Below are 22,770 nucleotides of genomic sequence, written 5' to 3' on the forward strand. Positions count from 1 at the left end.
TTTTTTGTGACAGTCCAAACTCTCCAAAGTCCTTCAAATCTGATCTTTTGGCATCAGATTGAGGCCACATCAGGAAGTAGTCCTGATTCCGATTGGAATGTAATTTTTTCAAGTGGAACTTCTGTCTCAACGAAATGCGACCTGAATGTGACTTGCTCATCAGCTTTGGGCGAGCTACGTCATTCGTGTGTGCCGTGGATATTTGTTTGCTCACCACAACATCCGCTTTTGGTGAGCAAAGACCACCACATTTTCGGTGCATCACTTGTCAGTAGTGTTTAAATAATAGGCTACATACAATATATATATTTGTATATATTATTTACTTTGTTTCCAAAGAAATAGCGATTGTTGAAGGACGGGAATTCACTCTGTGGCGAATTGAAAAATAAAGCTCCTGTAGATCCACGCTGATGTCCGTGTCTCCTCTGACTAAACACTGCATGGACGTAGCGGCCGAGTGCATCAAGTATAGAAGCAAAATTGCCCTAAAAATATACTTGATTGCAAGTTTATGAGCTGAAGTACAATAATAATTATAGTTATTATTAGGAAAACTAACATCAAATGACTCAGTTGGTCCCCAACATGGCGTCTGTTGTTTGCTTGTCCACACTCTCTCTAGACACCACTCTGGTCACCTTAGCTAGAGAGCGCCCCTAGTGGCCACCTCAGGTAAATGCTTGAGTGGCTTTTCTGGGAAATCACGTGACCTGGCAAGCACAACAGGTGTGTCAAGTTTGCAGCCAAACGTCCTCATCAGCTGTTTTTCTTCAACTGAAGCCCAACCTATCCATTGAACAACTACTTGAAACTAGTCAAACATTTGACTTGATAAGACATCTTGAATGAAGATATCTCAAATCAACATCTCTATATCTAGAAATGAGCAGTGCCTTTAAAGCTGGAAACAAGTGTTTTATTCTGAAAACAATTAGGGAAGGCCAGGTTATTTATAGAGCACAATTCAAAGTGCTTTACAGAAAATGACAAGAAGGCAACAATAAAATGGAAGTAACCATGGAAAATACTTCAAAATAAAAGGAGAATAATCCTCATAAAACAAGGTTCTCAGAGCTAACATGTCAGAGATGTACTTTGGCACAAGAGCATGAAAAGACTTGTACACAAGGAAAGCTGTGTAGCTACAGGAAGCCAGCACTGATATGGACTAATATGATCATATTCCCTAGTTCTAGTCAGGACTTGAGCAGCAGCATTCTGGGTGTACTGCAGTTGCTTTACAGCTGGTTTAAAGAGCCAAGTGAAAAGAGCATTACAGTAGTCCAAACTGCTGGAGACAAAGACTTAGTCTCTCCAAGTCTGATTCAGACATTATTCCTCTGATTTTGGCAAAGTGTTTCAGGTGGTAAAAGCTGCCGATGTTATCGACTTAATGCGGCTGTTAAAGTTCAAGTCTGAGTCCATTATTACCTCCAGATCTATCACCTGATTATTAGGTTTCAGTGAGAGTCTCAAGGTGACTAACAATAGTTTCTCTCTGCTAAATCTAAATGGATTACTTTAAGTCAACCACATCACACAACATTTTAGTCAGCTAAAATGACAGTACATTTAGTCCACTCAAATATAAAGTTTAAAAGATAAGGTCTCTTTAAAGTTGATTTGAAAGCAGGTTTATCTAAACTATTGTACCTGCAAAACATTTGTTCAACAAAAGTAGCATGATCTAAAGCCTTTGCTAGGTTGGAAAAGTGAAAGATTTGTCCATTTATGTGACATTAATGAGATTTTAAAGGACTTGTTGTGGTTGATGTGCTAAAAACCTCTTCCTTGTTTATAAGCTACATACAACATCACTTGTTCTTTGTTCATGCACATCATACATATCAATAAAGTGTTTGGATGTATTAATTCAATCAAGGAATTGTTGGTTGCCAATAAGTGATTCAAAGTAATATTTTGATACTGACACATCTCATCTGTGCATAAGTGACTAGAATATCCTGGTCAAACTTTTTAACTGGCAGGCCACATCCATCACACGCAGGCTTGACAACTCTCTGAAAAAATAAGTAGGAGACATTTTGTTGGCAGGACTAACCCGATTGTCTTCATCTCTACTGGCGTGGTGATTTTTCTGTTTGGTTGTTTGTTTTTGCCTTCTTTATTTATGTGTCAGAATTTTTTTTTGTAAATTATCAAAAAACTTTCCGTTGTCTGAGTTCCCAGTGAACAGACGGAAGCTGTCTTTGTTGCCCCAAGCCAAAGGCTTGGAAAATTGAGCTGTGTGCGATGGGAGGAGACGGGAGGGGTTAGCTATTGTGATCCAAGTCTTGCCCAAGCTCGATCCAGGACCAGTACAAGCCTGAGGCATCTTTTTCTTTTGTGTTAATGTGACCGAAAACAATGGCTGTTTACATACCCCCATTCCTTTAGAAACAGCTGTTGTTATGTAAACAGGGAATATCCAAATAAAAGAGGAGACGTGAACCTTTTTCCGTGAGAGCGTGGGTGACACTGTAAGAGGTTACAGGTCGACATGTTTCTCCTCAAACTGAAGAAAATTTAATTCTGTCTGTTTATTTCCTTGCTTCTTATCTTGTTTAATAGATGTCATCGATGTGACAATGTGAAAAACATGTTTTACTATTTGACTGAAACCTGTATTTAATTACACACATGTCTCGGAGTAATAAGATCATATTGTAATAAAACATGACCAAATAATTAATGTTGGAGTGCAAAATAACAATTAACAGAATTAAATCAGTAAATGTCTTTCAGTTTTTTCCCATAAGATGTCGCCACAGCACAACAATCATGATGATTCAGCTCAATGTTTACCTTCCTATCCTGACCGGGAATCGTACTCACACCCACTGTCACACACAGCAGATGTGTGTACCATTCCACTACTAGCATCAACAGAAGAACAGGTGAATTGTGTTATTTTATTCTCTTAAATTTGCGGTCATTTACATTAAATATTGTGTTTTAATAAAGAGCTCTGTCATTCATTCTTTCTGTTGACAATTGACAAAATATTTTTTATTTTCACTTTTCGGACATGGTAAAGGCTTAAGATAATCTAATACTTGTTTTGCACGACTGCAAGCTGAAAGTGTTATCATGAGTGTAATGACAAACCACCTCCAAAACAGAATTGTATTTGACAAGTTTTTACTGAATAAAACCCCCAGAATGTACATGAAACATTGTACACATAAAACACTGAATATCAAGAGTATATGAACGGCCTACCTTGTTTACTTCCCAAATGACATCCTCGGCATGTTTGGCAATCAAGCAAAAATAGGACTATGCAAAAAGGAACGGAAAAAACAGCAAATATTTTCAAAAAATATAAATAATTGTCAACGCTTTGTCATAAAAATCTTGTGTCACTGTCCCCCTCCGTCACACTAACTGGTAGGGTTGGCTACCCAATTCAGTACTTTTGTAGGTGATGACCCAATTCCCTCAGTACTATCAATTCATGTAAAATCAAACGGTGCCATAGTTCGATACCTTTGTTGCATGTGACGTCATGTCCGGTTTCAGACTGGTCATGTCTGCTTTCAGACTAAACACGGGCTCACGTAAACAATCACTCAAGCAGCACTCAGGCCGGACTCAGCCAAACTCCCTCTAAGTCATGTTGCCATTTTCAACACCAACACAGTGCTTAATAAAAAAACGCGCAAACGTAAAAGTAATGCGACACTCTTCCAAAATGCGCTAGCTTATTGCTAATTTACATAGGATTTGCCAAAGACAGGCTACTATTTACATGAGCGATTTTACATGGCGATTTCAACACCTTGGAATTTGGTAAAGTAAACAACAACTAAGATTATAGTTAGAATTTTACAGTTTTGTGTAATGAGAACTATTCTTACAGTATTGACACCTTGTAGGGCGCAACCTAACAAATTAATTTCCTGATAAAAAAAAGCTACTTTCTAGTTGGACAACATAGCATAAATAGTTATACAGTGCTGCCATCTAATGGTCTTGGAAGTGCAACTGCATTGCAAATGAGACTAATGTCATCAGAAAAGAAGATAAAACAACTGGGCAGCAGTTCTCATAATTTTATCCATCCATTTTCTACCGCTTATTCCCTTTCGGGGACGCGGGGGGCGCTGGCGCCTATCTCAGCTACAATCGGGCGGAAGGCGGGGTACACCCTGGACAAGTCGCCACCATATCGCAGGGCCAACACAGATAGACAGACAACATTCACACACTAGGGCCAATTTAGTGTTGCCAATCAACCTATCCCCATAAATGTTACATCAAAAACAATCAACATTAACATTCAAAAGTAGTTAAAAATGGTACTATTGTTCCAAAATATTGTTAAAAATAATAATGAGATGTGACACAAGGTGATATTCACTGATAAGCAGCTGTCTATTGGTTTGAAAAGGAAAGAAGAAATCCTTGTCAATGTGATGACACATGAGCCCCAAATGATGACATCACAACTACATGGACACAAAGATCAACATCTGACAAAATATTGTTGACAAATGCAGATTGAAGGTGTTTTCTCAGCCATAAACAGCCAAAGAAGACATGGTGTAAGACGAGGAGCAATTAGTGCAGATGTGAAAGAAAAGTCCAAGTGTGATGAGGTCCCTCAGCGATGGAGACATCTCTCTGTGTTCCAGTGCACAAAGCATCCTGGAGGAAGAAGATGACTCAGCACATTCCCAACAAAAGCAGGTGCAGATGTTAGCATGTGGCAGAGTGAACATCATCTTCACACAAAGTCAGAAGAACATTTGGAGGTGCGTGAAAAAGCAAAGTCCTCACTGTGCTGTGTGTCACTCAGCCTTCAGCCTTCACGTCTCTCTGAGAGCTCGTTACCACCGTCACCAGCTGTCGGAGCACAAAACGCACCGTGAGCTGCTTACGCTGCTCATGCTAAGCCCACACCTCACTCTGGTGAAGGAAGTCCATCTTCACTCATATCACATCTTTTCAGCTGGGAATTCTGCTCTTCTACTTCCTGACTAGTCTAAGACTAAGTCTCCAAACAGGTTCAGCTTGGCTTCAAGGCTCATGTGCAAGCAGCCCTCCAGTGTCTTAGTCAGGTGCGGTCATGGTCAAAAGTTTACATACACTTGTAAAGAACATCATGTCATGGCTGACTTCAGTTTCCAATCATTTCTACGACTACCATTTTTTTGTGATGTAGTGATTGGAGCACATACTTGTTGGTCACAAAAAACATTCATGAAGTTTGCTTCTTTTATGATTTTATTATGGGTCTACTGAAAATGTGCTGGGTCAAAAGTATACGTACAGCAATGTTAATATTTGCTTACATGTCCCTTGGCAAGTTTCACTGCAATAAGGCGCTTTTGGTTTTTCACACCTCTTGACAAAATTGGTGCAGTTAAGCTAAATTTGTTGTTTTTCTGACATGGACTTGTTTCTTCAGCATTGTCCACACGTTTAAGTAAGGACTTTGGGAAGGCCATTCTAAAACCTTAATTCTAACCATTCCTTTACCACTTTTGACGTGTGTTTGGGGTCATTGTCCTGTTGGAACACCCAACTGTGCCCAAAACCCAACCTCCGGGTTGATGATGTTAGCTTGTCCTTAAGAATTTGGAGCTAATCCTCCTTCTTCATTGTCCCATTTAAATCACCAGTTTTATTGGCTGCAAAACAGGCCCAGAGCATAATACTACCACCAGCATGCTTGACGGTAGGAATGGTGTTCCTGGGATTCAAGGCCTCACAATTTCTCCTCCAAACATATTGCTGGGTATTGTGGCCAAACAGCTCACTTTTTGTTTCATCTGACATCGCATGGACAAAGATAAGACTTTCTGGAGGAAAGTTCTGTGGTCAGATGTAACAAAAATGGAGCTGTTTGGCCACAATACCCAGCAATATGTTTGGAGGAGAAAAGGTGAGTCCTTTAATCCCAGGAACACCATGCTAACCGTCAAGCATAGTGGTGGAAGTATTATGCTCTGGGCCTGTTTTGCTGCCAACAGAACTGGTGCTTTACAGAGAGTAAATGGGACAATGAAAAAGGAGGATTACCTCCAAATTTTTCTGGACAACCTAAAATCATCAGCCAGGGGGTTGGGTATTGGGTGGAGTTGGGTGTTCCAACAGGACAAGGACCCCCAACACATGTCAAAAGTGGTAAAGCAATGGCTAAATCGTGTTAGAATAAAGGTTTTAGAATGGCCTTCCCAAAGTCCTGACTTAAACGTGTGGACAATGCTGAAGAAACAAGTCCATGTCAGAACTGCACCAATTTTGTCAAGAGGAGTGGTCAAAAATTCAACCAAAAGCTTGTGGATGGCTACCAAAAGCACCTTATTGCAGTGAAACTTGCCAAGGGACATGTAAGCAAATATTAACATTGCTGTATGTATACTTTTGACCCAGCAGATTTGCTCACATTTTCAGTAGACCCATAATAAATTCATAAAAGAAGCAAACTTCATGAATGTTTTTGTGACCAAGTAGATGAGGTTTGCACATGTTTTAATACACACAAACCTTTAGTAGATCAGGCCCTTGATGTTCATTATCATGAGCACTCATCAAAAGTTGGCTGTGATACTTTCTATTGCGTGCGCTTACACCAGTATCAAGCTACTGCTGATGGAGGGAAGCTTTTATTTCCCTGCTAAACTTGTAACAGGTGTCTACATCACACCTTAAAACAGCAAGTTTGCAAGTTGACCCTTACAAAGATACCAACAAGCCAGAATGTTGATGGTAACAGAAACAGAAAGTCAATATTATATTGAATATAGCTGACATAAAAGGTGTATAACAAAGATGAATAAGTCATAAATGATCGTCTTTGTGGGGGTAAACTTACAAAGTGTGCTTTGTTTATTGTTCTGGTTTCCAAGAAAGAGAAGATGTTTTACTTACCAGCTGGATGGTATTGGGCTGAAATGAAAGAGAAAGCAGGTGAAATTCACATCTCATGAATGCCGGCAGAGACTTGTTGGCGTCTTCCTGAAAGAGGAAACATTTGTGTCCCTCACCTTGTCTGCTTGGGCGACGCTTGATGATGAAGATGATGGGGGCCGCCAGGAGGACCACCACAGCGAGGACCGCCAGCGTGGCAGTGACGCTCACGTTGCCTGTTGGTATGGTATGATTGATTTGTTTGACAGCTGCTTGATAAGTCACATGAAGGAACATCAGGTGCTTCCATTGACACTATTCAACATGTCCTAGATGTGTCTTTCTCACCTTCATGGCTTGCGTTGCTCAGGATGCTTCTTCTCTCCAGCTTGGTGACCAGGTCCTCCTTGACGCCAGACAGCTGGAACACACATTCGTACTTGCCCTCCACCTCGGCCGTCACCTCCACTTTCAGCTCCACCGACATCTGGAAGGTTCCGTCGTGGTTGGGGAGCAGCTCTCCGTGCTCCACGTCCTCGAAGATCTGCTCGCCGTCTTTCCTCCAAAACAAGTCGGCTCGGTCGGGGTAGAAACCTGTCGCCATGCAGATGACCGGAGAGGATGCCGTCTTCTGGAGGAGGAACACCTTTGGAAGCTCTGCCCAGGAAGTGACGTGGGAATGGAGGATGACGTGGACAGAAGATGGAGGTAAAGATGGAGATAAATGGAGAGAAGGGAGGTAAAGATGTAGAGAACAGAATCGAATAAAAGGTAAAAATGGAGAAAAAAGGAAACAATGGAGGTAAAGATGGAGCAAAAAGGAGAGCATGAGGGTAAAGATGGAGAGAAAAGGTGAGAATGAAGGTAAGGATGTAACAAATGAAGGTAAAAAAGGAGAAAATGAAGTTAAGATGGCAAAAAAAGGAGAGAATGGAGGTAAAAATGGCGAAAAAAGGACAAAACGGAGGTAAAAAGAGAGAAAAGGTGAGAATGAAGTTAAAGATAGAGAGAAAAGGAGAGAATGAAGGTAATGATGAAGAGAAAAGGGGAGAACCAAGGTAAAGATAGAGAGAAAAGGAGATAAGGGAGAATGATGGTAAAGATGGATAGAAAAGGAGTGAGTGGAGGCAAAGATGGAGAGAAGAAGAACATGGAATAAAAGATGGAGAGAAAAGGAGAGAGTGGAGGTAAAGAAGGAGAGAGAAGGCAAGAATGAAGTTAAAGAGAAAAGGAGAGAAAGAAGGTAAAAATGGAGAAAAAAGGAGAGAAGGTGAACATGAAGGTAAAGATGGAGAGAATTGACGAAGATTGAGAGAAAAGTTGAGAATAAAAGTAAAAATGGGGAGGAGGAAGATGGATAGAAGAGAAAAAGAAAGTGAACAGATATGAAAGGACATAAATAAGGTAACGATGGAGAAAAAGGAGAGAAGGTGAGTGTGGAGGTAAAGATGGAGAGAATTGACAAAGATCCAGAGAAAAGTTGAGAATAAAAGTAAAAATGGGGAGAAAAGGACAGAACGAAGGTGGAAACAGATAGAAAAGGAGAGAAAGAAGGTAAAGATGAAGACAAAAGGAGAGAAAGAAGGTAAAGGAGAGAGGAGAAAATGGAGGTAAAGATGGAGAGAAAAGGAGACAATAAAGTTAAATATAGAGATAAACAGAGAAAATGGAGGTAAAGATGGAGAAAAAAGGCAAATATAAAGTTAAAGATGGATAGAAAAAAAGGAAAGGAAGGGAAAGATACAGAAAAAGGAGAAATGGAGGTAAAGATGGAGAGAATAGGAGAATGAAGGTAAAGATGGAGGGAATGGACATAAAGATGGCGAGGAAAGGAGAAAATGATGGTAAAGATGGAGAGAAAAGGAGACCATAAAGTTAAAAGTGGAGAGAAAAAAAGAAAAGAAAGGGAAAGATGCAGAGAAATTTAGAAATGGAGGTAAAGATGGAGAGAATAGGAGCGAATAAAGGTAAAGATAGAGAAAAAGGGAGAAAATAGAAGTAAAAAATGGAGCAAAAGGGAGAGAATGAAGGGAAAGATGGAGGGAATGACGGTAAAGAAAGAAAGAGGAGAAAATGGAGGTCAAGATGGAGAGAAAAGGAGGTGAAGAGAAAAGAGTATGGAGGGAGAGAGTGTAATGTGAGTAATGTTCCTATAGGGGGAGTGCTAACATGTTCAAAGGTGAAAGTACAAGGTGTGCTTCTACCTGTTCTCATTAGGACCTTCTTCCCATACTCCACATACTTCTTCAAGTAAGAAGGACAACGCTCAGTGAAATAATACTTATTGTAGTCTAGTAGAAATATGTCCTGGTCCCACTTGAGTTTGGAGGGGAAAGCTTGTTGTTTTGCTGCAGTATATGTCCATGTCTTCATGTCCAACGATATGAAATCTTCTCCATCATAACTGAACTGAAACCAACCTTTAACTTCATCAGTCTCATCATTCCATTCACATCCTGACATCCTCTGGTAAGTGTGAACACCTGAGAGACACAAAGTGTTGTAAAGCAGAGTGAAACTAACACACAACATGTCTTTGTTGTAGCTTATTATGGGATGGACAGAGACAAGGTATATCAGTGCAGTAATGTGTGTTTTTAATACACTATCAAAATATCAAATATATTAGAATAGTAGAAAGTTCAACATAAACAAACCTCCAGTTTGGTTGAAACGCTTCTTAAGTCTTTCAATGTTGTCTTTGAAGACATGTTCATTAACAACATTGTTCTCTGTTTCTATCTGCCAGTAGTTTGGATCCTCTGCTGTGATTTTGTTCATCCAGTCCTGTTTGGATTCTGCTTTCCTGATGTTGCTGTCATAGTAACTCACCTCAACTTCATCAACATAACCAACACTCACATACTCTGGGAAGTTTGGAACTTGAGAGCATGCAGTGTGGAAATACTGCAGCGTGTGAATCACTGAAAGACAAAACAACATTTGATTCCTGACTTTCATGTTGAACAATTCCTATTTGAAATGATGCTGTCTTCATTTCAACTTCAAACACTGCTACTTCTCACAGTAAACAATCACTTCCTGTTCCAAGAGACAATAACAGCGTTTGTCTTTGATGTCATGCATCTCACATTTATACCTCACTTTAAGACCACACATGAAGAACTGGACTTGTTTCCTTCTACAACTGGAAGTGTCAAATAAATATATGACATTATTGCCGGCAGAGAAGTGAAAGTTGTTTTTCCAGGTGAGGGGAAGTTCAAACTAGTGATGTCACTGCCAAAGCATGGAAATATAGCACCGCCTTATGGAATGTTGACAATGGAATACAACAACAATATTATAATACTCTTCATTTACATATTAGGACTATTACCCGTAAAAAAAAAGCATTTAAGAAACTTGGAAAGTCACTTTTTAGACTTAAGAGTTAATCTTTCATGTTTTTTCCCTTCCTTTTATTGTAATTGAATGTGCGTACTGTTATTTTATTTTATCATATTGAGAATTGTATTTTTATTGTTCCTTTATTTTATTTGTAACTGGATTTGTGCATTATTATTTTACTTTGAACTTTTGAAAAGAGGATCCCCATTAGCCGTTTGTGCGTCGGCTAATGGGGAACCTCAATAAACAAACAATAATCCATCCATCCATTTTCTACCGCTTGTCCCTTTCGGGTCAATTATATCCATTATTTCAGAATAATTCCCACCAATAGAGTGATTTTTGTGTACATTAAATTATTCTGATCTACATCTCATCTTATAACTGATACTCCTGATTGTTTCCTGGATTAATTATTATTTTCCTATTTAAAAGTGAAACCGACGTTTCCGGAAATGCTAAAGTAAAAAGTTGGATGTATGTTGCTGTTAAAGTGAGACAACTTGAACAAGTTTGACTCGTTAAAAGTTTGAGCAACAAATGAAGATGCAAACTATTGACTGATTGATGTTGGTGAGAAGAGAAGAGCGTCAATAATAATGAGAAGAAATAAATGAGAGTATTTTGTATGAAATGAGCATGTAGGAATGAGGTGTATAAACTTGTAAAGAAAGTGGACTTACCAGGCGTCACGCTGTGTGTTTGTACAACTAGGAGGAAGAAGGAAAGCAAGTTCATCATTAAATGTCACAAAAGTGCGGAAGTCAAGAAAAAAAAGTTTCTAGTTTTAATCCTCAGAGAAAAGCAAGGCAACGACAACTTGCTTGACGAGTAAACATGAAATGGACGCCAAGGCGGAAACGAGCTTTTATATCAAATCTGGAAATCACGTGACTTGAAATCACTTCCTGGAGGAGGATACAAATATTTGACAGCAACGCAGTTCCTCCACTGCAGCTAACACATGAATATCCATCCATCCATCCATCCATTTTCTACCGCTTATTCCCTTTCGGGGTCGCGGGGGGCGCTGACGCCTATCTCAGCTACAATCGGGCAGAGTCCAGGGTGTACATGAATATTAACTCAATAAAAGTCACATCATCATTACAAGAATAAAAGTGTCGGAGGTGATGTCATGTTTTTTGAAGCAGCTTTATTATAATACACACACTAACTTTATAGGAACAATACACAACAACAAGATGAACATTTTACAGAAGTGATATTGTAGCGTCTAAGCCAGGGGTCACCAACCTTTTTGAAAGCAAGAGCTACTTCTTGGGTACTGATTAATGCAAAGGGCTACCAGTTTGATACACACTTAAAGAAATTGCCAGAAATAGCCAATTTGCTCAATTTACCTTTAATAAATCTATGTATATATAAAAAATGACTATTTCTGTCCGTCATTCCGTCATACATTTTTTTTCCTTTTACGGAAGGTTTTTTGTAGAGAATAAATGACGAAAAAAACACTTACTTGAACGGTTTAAAAGAGGAGAAAACGGGAAAAAAAAGAAAATTTTATTTTGAAACATAGTTTCTTTAATTTCGACTCTTTAAAATTCAGAATTCAATGGAAAAAAAGAAGAGAAAAACTGGCTAATTCGAATCATTTTGAAAAAATTAAAAAAATAATTTAAGGAACATCATTAGTAATTTTTCCTGATGAAGATTAATTTTTGAATTCTGATGACATGTTTTAAAAAAGGTTAAAATCCAATCTGCACTTTGTTAGAATATATAACAAATTGGACCAAGCTATATTTCTAACAAAGACAAATCATTATTTATTTTAGATTTTCCAGTACAAAACATTTAGAAGAAATTCAAAAGACTTTGAAATAAGATTTAAATTTGATTCTACAGATTTTCTAGATTTGGCAGAATATTTTTTTTTAAATTGTAATCATAATAAGATTGAAGAAATATTTCACAAATATTTTTCGTTAAAAACACAGAAGCTATAATAAAGAATTAAATTAAAATTTATTTATTATTCTTTACAATAAAAAAATGAATATACTTGAACATTGATTTAAATTGTCAGGAAAGAAGAGGAAGGAATTTAAAAGGTAAAAAGATATATGTGTTTAAAAATCCTAAAATCATTTTGAAGGTTGTATTTTTTCTCTAAAATTGTCTTTCTGATTGTTATAAGAAGCAAAGTAAAAAAATAAATGCATTTTTTTAAACAAGTGAAGACCAAGTCTGAAATATTTTCAAATTCTATGAGTTTTGTCTCTCTTGGAAATAAAAATGTCGAGCAAAGCGAGACCAGCTTGCTAGTAAATAAATAAAGTTTAAAAAAATAGAGGCAGCTCACTGGTAAGTGCTGCTATTTAAGCTATTTTTAGAACAGGCCAGCGGGCGACTCATCTTGGTCTAGAGTCCCATTAGGCTTCTGTTTATTTACCTGAATCCGTGCAGAAAGGTTTAGCAACAAGAATGAAAGCGATCATTAAAAAAATATATTTAAAATGGGATGGGGTGGATTTTTACAGTCTTAATAAAAATATCGTTTTTAAAGATTTAAAGCATTTCTCATCAGCAAGACGTTACTGCTCGCTGCGACCTCACTTCATGTGACACTCACAAGGATTTAGAGAAGAAAGCATTAGATGCACCAATGTCTTTACATCTGAGGGCTCCACGAATTAAACATTCATCCCTGAAAGACAAAAGTTGGATTTATTTGTGCTGCTGAGATCGTGACGCTAATGAGGAAAAGGATAAGTTTGTTTGCAGTTGATTTCCTGCTACAAATATTAGTTTCATCTACAATTCATCGTTGGGACTTTAAATTAAAAAAAAAATGATACCAAAGATATATTTTAATGACTCACTCATTTAATCACATCAAGGATTGTTTGTTACATTTGTTTACCTTCATAAATCATGTGCTGTGTGTTGATAATTGAAAATATGAAATGAAGAGAAACATTTTAATTGTTTCATCTTTTATTTAGGCATAAGGCATTTCAAGAAATACAATATTAATAACTATATTTGTATATGTCAATAAGAATGTAAGATGAGGGTGCTAATGCACAATCTTATGTATGTACTCTTCTCTTATTATAAACAGGAGGCTGCAACAACAATGCCAACACACAGCAATTCCACTCAATCTACGCCAAGCTGGCTGTACACTGTGGCATTGAACCCAGCAAAACTGGAAATGCCACAACTAAGATCCTCCCTATGACGAAGGACTCGGAGGACAGCATTCCAGATGCCTTTAAGGTGGTGCCAAGAGTTCTTGTCCAGCACGACTATGCCAACTGGACACCACCTCAGAACTGTCCGTGTCACATACATTGGTGGCTGGGTGGTAAGAAACATTCTCACCAGGCTAACGTGTCACACATGTAGATTTATCTTAGTTACAGAACTTCTCACACAGTCATACCACTTATTAAAATGAATAAACAATGGCGGACTTGTTATGTCTTCCATGAATATTCATGGTGTCAAGGTGTGCAAGTTGCAGCATGTACAAGTTGAACAATAGGGTCCCAGAATAGAGCCCTGAGGAACCCCACAGGTCATAGCCATTTGGTCAGAAACACCGTTACCAATTCTAAGAAGTGGATATTCCCACCCAGTTTTGTGACCTCTGTAATAAGATAGAATGGTCAACTGTGTCAAAGGCAGCCCTCAGGTCCAGCAGAACCAAGACTGAGACTTGACCTGCATCTGTTTACAGGGTGATATCATTTGTCACCTTATCACAGTTTCAGTGCTGTGGTGGGACCTAAAGACTGATTGGAAAGTATCAAACACATTGTTGAACAGGAGAAAGTCACCAAGCTTTTGGTAGTGATGTACGGATCGATACTGAAATTTCAACACAGCCGATACCAGCTCTTTATGCTCTAATATTGATTCTCAAGTCAAAATATTGATATTTTAGTTATTTGAGATCATGTTGAAAACAGTGTAAAGTTACTAAATCACTGAGATCTTGTCCAAATGAAACGCGATTGGTGGGAACTACTTTTTCTCCCGCAGAGGTAAGTACGTAGCGCAGCGGCACATTGTGCTGTGCTCAGTCTTTCAGAATTTGCGGCGAGTAAATTGTGTCAGTCAGTATTCTAAAAAAGCAAGTGTATGTTTCCTTTTATGTAGACTATTTGAAGACACTTCATACAGAGTTGAATATAGACAAGATAATGCATTTAGTGCAGAATAACACTACTATTTGTTTCGCCCTCTGACTTTATATCATTTGAAGATGATTCCCCAAGATCAGCAGCACTCAAAACACACTACTTTTTAAATATTACCAGTTCCATTAAGTAGATTTGTGCAAAGTATCAGTATCGGACCCGTATTGCCGATACCAGCCTGGATATTACTTGTTATAGGATCTGAATAAAAATCAGTAGTATTGCACATCACCAGATTTGGGAGACACCTTTTTCCAGGACTTTTCCCAAAAATGTCAGGTTTGATATGGGCAGATGGTTGTTCAGCACTGTGGCATAAAGACTATTACTTTTACAATTACTAAGGTTGTGTAATAACCAGTGCGTATAAAATGATTGGTGTTTACGGCGGTCACTCACCCTGTCTGGTCAACACGTACGTGCAGAGAACACGTGCACACGTACAAAAGCAGTCCAAGATAGGATGTTAAGATAGGATTTACATTTAATTGAACTATCCAAATGACTATTATTAGCTAACAACAGCCACATCTAATGCATGTGTTACGCAGGTATGTAGTTACATCATTACGTCCTAGAAGCTGAAAGAAGGAGGGATATGCTGTGTGAAATAAATTGGAAAGTTAGCGCCCTCTAGACATCTGTGTAAATGTTGCAAACAGCCCCTTTAAGGCCTTTGGAAATGTTCCAGTCTGAAGTGAGACGTTAACTAGATGAAGAAATTGTGCTGACAAACTGCTCAGCACAGACTTTAGAAATCTAGTGGGTAACTCATCAAGATGTGTATGTTAATGTTAGATATGTGCCGTCTCCAAGCAGAAGAACATATCTCACCTTGGCTCTTGTTGGCTTTGTGCTGACTTCACCAATTTTATAGTTTTATTTCTGTTTATGATAGTCACATTTGGCAGTTCTGCCTTGCATGGGTTAGAGTCCAAGCCAGGGTTAGATTACAAGCAAGGGTTGGATCATAAAGTAAAAACTAAAGCTGAAACAATTCATGTGAATGAATCGCTGTGTCCAAAGTACTAAAAGTGGGAGGAGAGGAAAAGTGTGAGGCTGAATCTTCTGGTGGCAAAGCATCCAAGAAAAGGAAAGTGAAATGTGAAATCAGACACGGTAAAGCCAAACATTGACAGGACGCTTGTTTCAAGCCGCTTAACCGCAGTGATTGATTGATTAAAACTTGTATTAGTTGATAGCACAGTACAGTACATATTCCGTATAATTGACCACTAAATGTTAACACCCAAATAAGTTTTTCGACTTGTTTAAGTCAGGGTCCATGTTAATCAAGTCATGGTAAGTGACCATCATGAAAGATAAAGATGGTACATTTCAACATGATAAGATCTGCTGCTATGAATATTACTGAGTTACCTGTTACATCTCAGGACAACAGGTGTGTACTTGTGGTTTGAAGACTACTTTACACGCTATGTCAACCTTTTCCAGCGTGTCTTTACAGTAGCAAAATGTATGTTTGAGGACTATATCAGACAACATGGGTTGGCAGAGTGTAGTCACACAGACCAGGTAGGCAATTTGAGTCAGACCTTGTAAAACACTTTGTAAAACCTTGCTGGAATAGTTACCTCTACTGCCCCCCAGTGGCCGTTAGAAAGGATGCACACATTTTGTGCTGAAGTCCTTAAAGCTGCCTTTCACTTTTTGTCTTGTCCTTTGTGTCCCAGATGAAGTCGTGAGTGGCTCGGGGGAGGATAGGCGGGACATTAGCTCAGCAACATTCTTCTTTTCTTTTTTACAAGAACTTTGCTGACAAAAGGCAAGTGTTTGTGGGCGTTACTGTACACGTTGGTATTGTTGTACAGACTTGACCTTTAAGCTGATACTGAGGGCGACTGTGTTGACTAGTTTGAAATGATTCAATGTCCAGTACTGTGGAAATATGTTTGGATATGACAATCCGTTTATTTTAAGCTATCAAACTGAAATCAAATGTAGACTATAGAACATGAAGTATGCTGACCTTGGCTTGAATGGAACATTGTCACAGCAGCGAGACCTGACCACGCACGGCACCGTCCTAAACTGTTTGTGTCCTCCATGCAATCGCCCCGAATACTCCCACCTGAACCCAATTAAATGACGTTACCATGGCAACTGCACCATAACAATGGTCCCATCCCTGTCAACACTTCCTGGTACTCAAGAGGAAGTGGGCGGAGCAATCTGCCAAAAAGGAAATCCCGCATCAACAGAGCCAGCAATCAAATAGAGAAAACAAAATAAAAACAAAATAAACAAATAAGTTAATTTGGCTCCAACATAATGCAAAGTAAATATCTGTGGGATGATGTACAATATTGGCTTTTGCCTGACACTTCCTACTTTGATTGATATTGATATTGTTTTGGGGATGTTTAAAAAGAAAACACATTAAACACGAAACCCAATAATGAAATGTTTTGTTTTATCCACGAATGTAAGTTCGTAAAAAAATTAAAAAAATAAATTAAAAAAAATAAACGTCCTTCCACAAACAATTCAGCCATTTTCTCTCACTGTTATAATGCATAAAGGTCTGGGGACATACATACAAAATAATCACAACACAATCATCATATTACAAAAGAGAATAATGAAGATAATTAATCAAATGGATTGTAGAAACCCACCAAAAATTATGAAGTCACACATTTTAAAAATTAATAAAAAAAACAACTGTTCAAATGATGTATAAAGTAAATAATAATATGCTCCCTGAAGTGGTCCAGAAGATGTTTCAGATGTGAAGCAGTAAATATGTATATCATATAAAGGCGCTAGTCCATGGGATTATTAACAATTAGAAATACAAGTATGTAATATTTTCATATTTCAAACTATCTAATCTATAAATGTAGAAGCATATTAAAAAGATTGTTACACAAACAACAATGTCACACATGTTATATGTGCTGATGTTGTTAGAAAGTCAACATTAAAGTCTTGACAGTTTATTTCAAATCCTGCAGTTTCATTTGCTGCTGCTGTTCTCACCAGCACACTTGTGTTTCTTACACTGCTACTTAGAAGACAATCTTTCACCACACACACTGCAACTCAACACTTTCTCTCCTGGGTGTGTTCTCATGTGTGCTACAAGGTTTGATCGCTCACAAAAGCTTCTGTTGCAGATTGAACAGGAATGTCATTTTCCACCAGTGTGTGTTCTCATGTGTACTTTCAAACTCTGACTTTGTATAAAACCTTTACCGCACATCGAACAGATAAAACGTTTTTCTTCGGTGTGTATTTTCATGTGCACTTTCAAATTGTTACTTTGAACAAAACCTTTACCACAGACTGAACAGATAAAAGGTTTTTCTCCGCTGTGTGTTCTCATGTGTACTTTCAAATTGCAACTTGTTACAAAACATTTACCACATTCTGAGCAAGGAAAAGGTTTTTCTCCAGTGTGTATTCTCATGTGTCTTTTCAGATAACTATGGTATTTGAAGGTTTTGTCACAGAGAGAACATGTGAAGTGAGTGTTGTCAGTGTGACATGTCTTATCATCTTTAGAGTCTTCATCATCAGTGTCAGGAGAGTGTGAGGTTGTGTCCTCACTATCTGATAGTGGAGCTAAGAGCTTGTCTGCTTGTGATCCTCCACAGTGGTCTCCATCAGCTTCTGTTGTCATGTGTTGTGTTGAGCTGCTGCTTGGAGGCTCCCCCCCTCCCCTCTCCTCACTTTCACCTTTGACCTCATCATCTTCACTCTTCACAGTCACTGGGAACTCCAGTCCTTCAATATGCTCTCCCTCCTGACTGATGCTGTGTTCTGCTGCTTCCTTTTTAATGTGGGGGGGCTGTGGCTCCTGCCCTCCCTCTTTTATGTGTTGGGAATGTAGAACCTCTTCTTCCTCATGTATGTTGGGGAATTGTGGCTCTTCTTCAACGTCTGCGGGACAGGGGAAAACAAACATTCTTTAGAAAAGTCCAGCTTTTCTCAGTCACATGAGACATTGTCCTGCACCAACATATGATCTCACAATCTCATCAGTTTCCCCCTCACAGCAGTCAGGGTACTTCCAGCCGACACATGAAGAAGACCTTCAGGGGAATGCCTTCCCAGGCCAACATCCAATCCACCTTATTCATACAAAAACATCTTAAAAGTCATTCCTGCAATCCATAAAAGTGTGAAATAATGTACCACATGCCAGCCTCCACGCAGTAGTACTAGTGATGAGCTCCCCCTGCTGGTGGACAATAATTATAGTGATTTTCACATTCATCTTTAGAGACATGTGTCTAAAAAAAAAAAAAAAGCAAATTGAACACAGTCAACATGTTGGCCAAAAAAGATGACACCTGTATTGCTTTCATTTAGATAGTGTCACCACAGATAAACTGGGAAGAAGTAATCAGATTACTGACTACTCCTTCAAAATATAACTTATTTACATTATTTATAATAATAATAATAATGGATTAGATTAGTTTATGTTTCTAGACATTCAAATTGTGTTATAGAGAGAACTGAGAAGGCATCTTTCATGCAGTCGTCACATTCAATGTGGTAAGCTACATTTAGTTATAATAATAACATTATTATTATTAATAATAATAACTATTATTATAACTAGATGAAGCAATTCCTAAAGGAATTACGTGTGAATGCTCCAATGCTGAAGTTGAACTGAAAAGTTGACAGAATGTAGTCTGAATGTAAGAATAGTTTGAATGTTGGAATGCTTTGAATGTTGAAGAGTTTGAACTTCCAGGAAAAACGGAATTTAGTTTGGATTTTGAGAAAGTGTTAGTTTGATGTTGGAATGGTTTGAATAGGTAGGAAAATGTGGGGCTTGTGCAGTTTGGAAAAATGTCACTCCGGTGGGTGTATGGATGTGTGGAAGGTACGTAGACACAGAAAAGTCCCTCACAAGCATGTTTGTGTGATTGACAGGAAGATTTCAATTCAATGTCCAGAGGTTTTAACACATTAGTCAATCATACAAACGGTCAATGAAAATGAAGGCAATAACTTTGCAGTCATGGATACACCGTCTGTGTGTTTGTTTTCTCCGGCTGCGGCTTTCAAACTGCATACCAAAGGTCTTCTAAGGCAGTGGTTCTCAAATGGGGGTACGCGTACCCTTGGGGGTACTTAAAGGTATGCCAAGGGGTACGTGAGATTTTCTTTTAAATATTCTAAAAATAGCAACAATTCAGCTTTATAAATATATTTATTGAATAATACTCCAACAAAATATGAATATAAGTTCATAAACTGAGAAAAGAAATGCAACAATGCAATATTCATTTTTGTGGACATGTTCCATAAATATTGATGTTAAAGTGCTCTTTTTTTGTGGAGAAATGTTTAGAATGAGGTTGATGAATCCAGATGGATCTCTATTACAATCCCCAAAGAGGGCACTTTAAGTTGATGATTACTTGTATGTGTAGAAATCTTTATTTAAAATTGAATCACTTGTTTATTTTTCAACAAATTTTCAGTTATTTTTACACGTTTTTTTCCCAATAGTTCAAGACAGACCACTACAAGTGAGCAATATTTTGCACTGTTACACAATTTAATAAATCAGAAACTGATGACATAGTGCTGTATTTTACTTCTCAATCTTTTTTTCCCAACCAAAAATTATTTTCTCTGATTAGGGGGTACTTGGATTAAAAAAAAGTTCCACAGGGGGTACATCACTGAAAAAAGGTTGAGAACCACTGTTCTAAGGTTTGGTCGGAAAGCGTAAAAAAGCACACTGAAAAATTCCATAAAACCTTGAACTATTTAATTTTAATTGTATCTGAATTAAAAATGTATCCTCCAGCTTGTGGCTATTACAAGGCATATTTCCAGAGGATATGCATTTTTACAGCATGTTTTAAATAGATAGCATTTCAAAAACAACTTCTGGGTATATTATATTGATCAACTAATTCTTATTTAGGGGGCTTTGTGAGCAGAATAGAGGCATTGACTCAATTTTTGGAATTAGGATAGTTAAGATTTTTCTAACGTTGGTTTAGGACTTAGAATGCATAAAAATAAAAACATATTATTATCTTACATAAGCATTGTGACAGGCAAAATAAAATAAAAAAAATCAGATCCCCATTTGATAATTTTTCTACATCCTGTGAACGGGTTGATGCTGTGGTGAAAGTGAGAAAATGAATACAAATTTCAGCAAAATGGCTGGCAAACGTTTTAAAACCTGGTCAAGGACTGTTGGCAGTAAACCAAAATGATGTTAGAATTAGCTTTATTATTTGGGTATAGGGGGCCCCGTCATGGGGGCCGCCCCCGGCCCAGCTCTGACTTGTTCCACCACTGCTCATTGAGATTATATTATATATTCCAAATGTCATTTTCTTGTTATTAGTCAAATATCAAATGACTAAACATTTGAAAGTAAGAAGTAAACAAACCTGTTTTGTGTAACACAACTTGATGTTTCGTGAAAAGAGCGTCCAGTAGTTGATAGTTTTCCTCCTTTCTTCTAGAAAGTTCCGCCTCGTATTCTGCTATCGTTCTTTCTAACACTACAAATATTTCTTCAACGGCAGCAGTTAGTCGCTGATCCACCAACGCTCTCAACATGTGTAATGTAGACATTTTCACACAATCACAAGACTTTACTCTCACACTTGATCTCTACTTAGCGATGCGTTGATAACTTCTGTGTCTTCTGTTAGCAGCTAACAAGCTAAGCTAACTAGCGAGCTAAGCTAACTAACAAGCAAAGATAGCAGGAGAAGCGGCACAGTGCTTCTAGCGCATCGAGACCACTTCATCCTTGAATAAAGAATCAAAGATTTATTTTATACGACGTAAATATTTCTAACTGGAGAACAAATAATAAGACAGACTTATTAGCGTCCTGCTCGCTTCTTTCACCGTCTTCTTCTTCTTCTTTTGTTTTTATGGCGGTTGACAAGCAACCTTCTGGTGTGCATTACCGCCACCTACTGTAATGGAGTGTGGACCGAGGTGGATCTCTACTCTATATTCTTTTATTTAACCCAGTATTTTTTAAATATGTGTATATTGCTTTGTATCCTATGTTTTCTAAATGCAATCCTAATATACTTCCCACTTCTAACCTAATATTTTCTTTTGCTAACTTATTTTCCAGTATTTCGCTTTCTCTATTGTATTTCCTACATTGTATTAAAACATGGTCAACATTCTCTATTTGATGGCAAAAATAACACAGCCCTGTAGTATGTTTGCCTATCAATTTTAGTGAACTATTTAGATATGTATGTCCTAATCTCATTCTAGTAATAATGTCTTCTTCTTTCCTATTTCTACCCCCTCCTCTCATGACACATACTCTCCTCTGGACTTTGTAATACTCTCTACTTTTATTTCCTTATTCCAATTATCCTGCCACTTTTTATTGTGATCTATCTTAATTATGCTCTTCACTTCTTCTTTACTGTGCTTAATCTCCATATTTACTTCTGTTTTAGTGCTTGCTTGTTTTGCATATCTATCAGCTAACTCATTTCCCTCAACTCCTACATGAGCAGGAACCCAGAGAAATGTTACCACACCTCCCGCTTTATTTATTCTGTAGATTGCATGAACTATTTCATAAACTATATCTAGTCTTGTTTCTGATGCTATGTTTTTTATGCTCGTCAAAGCACTGCTGGAGTCCGAGCACACGACTACTTTCCTTGCTTTGTTTTCCTCTATCCAGTTAACTGCCATATAAATTGCTACCAATTCCCCCGTAAAAACACTGATTCACTGATTCTTTTATTTAACACTATATTTCCTTGTGGGATAACTGCAGCAGCTCCTACTTTACTATTTATAGTTTTTGATGCATCTGTGAATATCATAATGTTGTCAAAAAACATTTCCTCAATCCAATGTTCTATCTGGTAACTATTTAAATGTCTATTCTTCAGTAATTGCATGTTTACCTTTGGGTTGTCATACATCCACGGTGGTATTGCAGGAATTGGTACTGTAGGGCTAACTTTAATATTGTCAATTTCAGCTTTGTTACATATATCTCCTATTATCCACCCAAAACTATTCATTTTTTTCTTCTCTTTTTCTTGGCAGTTTAGTAGCACTTGACGAGTTGGATGTCCTTGCTTGGATCCTTTTAAGTTTGCCCAATAAACTGCTGAGAGTTGATCTCTCCTCATGTCCAAAGGTTTTTCATTCATTTCTACTTGTAATGCTGCCACTGGAGTAGATTTAGTAGTTCCACAACATAATCTTAAAGCCTGCGACTGGATCCTGTCTATTTTCCCAAGTAGTGTTTTTGAAGCAGATTGATAAATAATGCATCCGTAGTCGATAACAGATGGAATTAAAGTGATATATATTGTTTTCAATGTCAACCTATCAGCCCCCCAATCTTTACCCCTCAAAGCCCTCATTATAT

General features: G+C 37.9%; 3 protein-coding genes across 8 annotated transcripts in view; 1 reads left to right on the top strand and 2 right to left on the bottom strand.

The window, feature by feature from the left end:
- LOC133545526 (gastrula zinc finger protein XlCGF57.1-like) overlaps nucleotides 1–22,770 on the top strand; it is a 403,569-nt gene that overhangs the window by 225,265 nt on the left and 155,534 nt on the right. The gene's annotated exons all lie outside the window — the stretch shown is intronic.
- Nucleotides 3,128–11,065, bottom strand: LOC133545545 (major histocompatibility complex class I-related gene protein-like). 2 transcript variants are annotated; one of them, XM_061891249.1, is made up of 7 exons: nucleotides 10,896–11,065; nucleotides 9,519–9,785; nucleotides 9,066–9,344; nucleotides 7,210–7,518; nucleotides 6,999–7,130; nucleotides 6,883–6,900; nucleotides 3,128–4,851 (listed from the first exon to the last, which is right to left on the bottom strand). In XM_061891249.1, exons 1-7 carry the CDS (start codon nucleotides 10,951–10,953, stop codon nucleotides 4,808–4,810), a joined length of 1,107 nt encoding a protein of 368 aa, XP_061747233.1. In that variant the 5' UTR covers nucleotides 10,954–11,065; the 3' UTR covers nucleotides 3,128–4,807. The 2 variants fall into 2 exon arrangements, with proteins under 2 accessions (XP_061747233.1, XP_061747232.1); XM_061891248.1 differs by having other exon boundaries at nucleotides 6,999–7,133.
- LOC133545549 (zinc finger protein 239-like) lies at nucleotides 16,296–21,306 on the bottom strand. Of its 2 annotated transcripts, XR_009804867.1 has the most exons (3): nucleotides 20,789–21,306; nucleotides 18,385–18,484; nucleotides 16,296–18,293 (listed from the first exon to the last, which is right to left on the bottom strand). XR_009804867.1 is itself a non-coding variant. In XM_061891254.1 (2 exons), the coding sequence occupies exons 1-2, from the start codon at nucleotides 20,973–20,975 to the stop codon at nucleotides 17,542–17,544; spliced, it is 939 nt and encodes a 312-aa protein (XP_061747238.1). In that variant the 5' UTR covers nucleotides 20,976–21,293; the 3' UTR covers nucleotides 16,296–17,541. The 2 variants fall into 2 exon arrangements, 1 of the variants encoding a protein (XP_061747238.1); XM_061891254.1 differs by lacking the exon at nucleotides 18,385–18,484 and having other exon boundaries at nucleotides 20,789–21,293.

Source organism: Nerophis ophidion, linkage group LG28 (assembly GCF_033978795.1).
Source record: "Nerophis ophidion isolate RoL-2023_Sa linkage group LG28, RoL_Noph_v1.0, whole genome shotgun sequence".
Classification (NCBI taxonomy): domain Eukaryota; kingdom Metazoa; phylum Chordata; class Actinopteri; order Syngnathiformes; family Syngnathidae; genus Nerophis; species Nerophis ophidion.

Bases quoted from the DNA above. Each gene is read 5' to 3' on its own strand.
- LOC133545545 (XM_061891248.1), bottom strand. From the start codon at position 10,953: ATGATGAACTTGCTTTCCTTCTTCCTCCTAGTTGTACAAACACACAGC. The intron at 9,786-10,895 runs GTAAGTCCACTT...TTTGTCTTTCAG, and splicing joins AACACACAGCGTGACGCCTG to TGATTCACACGCTGCAGTAT. The intron at 7,519-9,065 runs GTAGAAGCACAC...CTTCCTGGGCAG, and splicing joins GAAGGTCCTAATGAGAACAG to AGCTTCCAAAGGTGTTCCTC.
- LOC133545549 (XM_061891254.1), bottom strand. From the start codon at position 20,975: ATGTCTACATTACACATGTTGAGAGCGTTGGTGGATCAGCGACTAACT. The intron at 18,294-20,788 runs GTTTGTTTACTT...CCTGTCCCGCAG, and splicing joins AGTTGTGTTACACAAAACAG to ACGTTGAAGAAGAGCCACAA.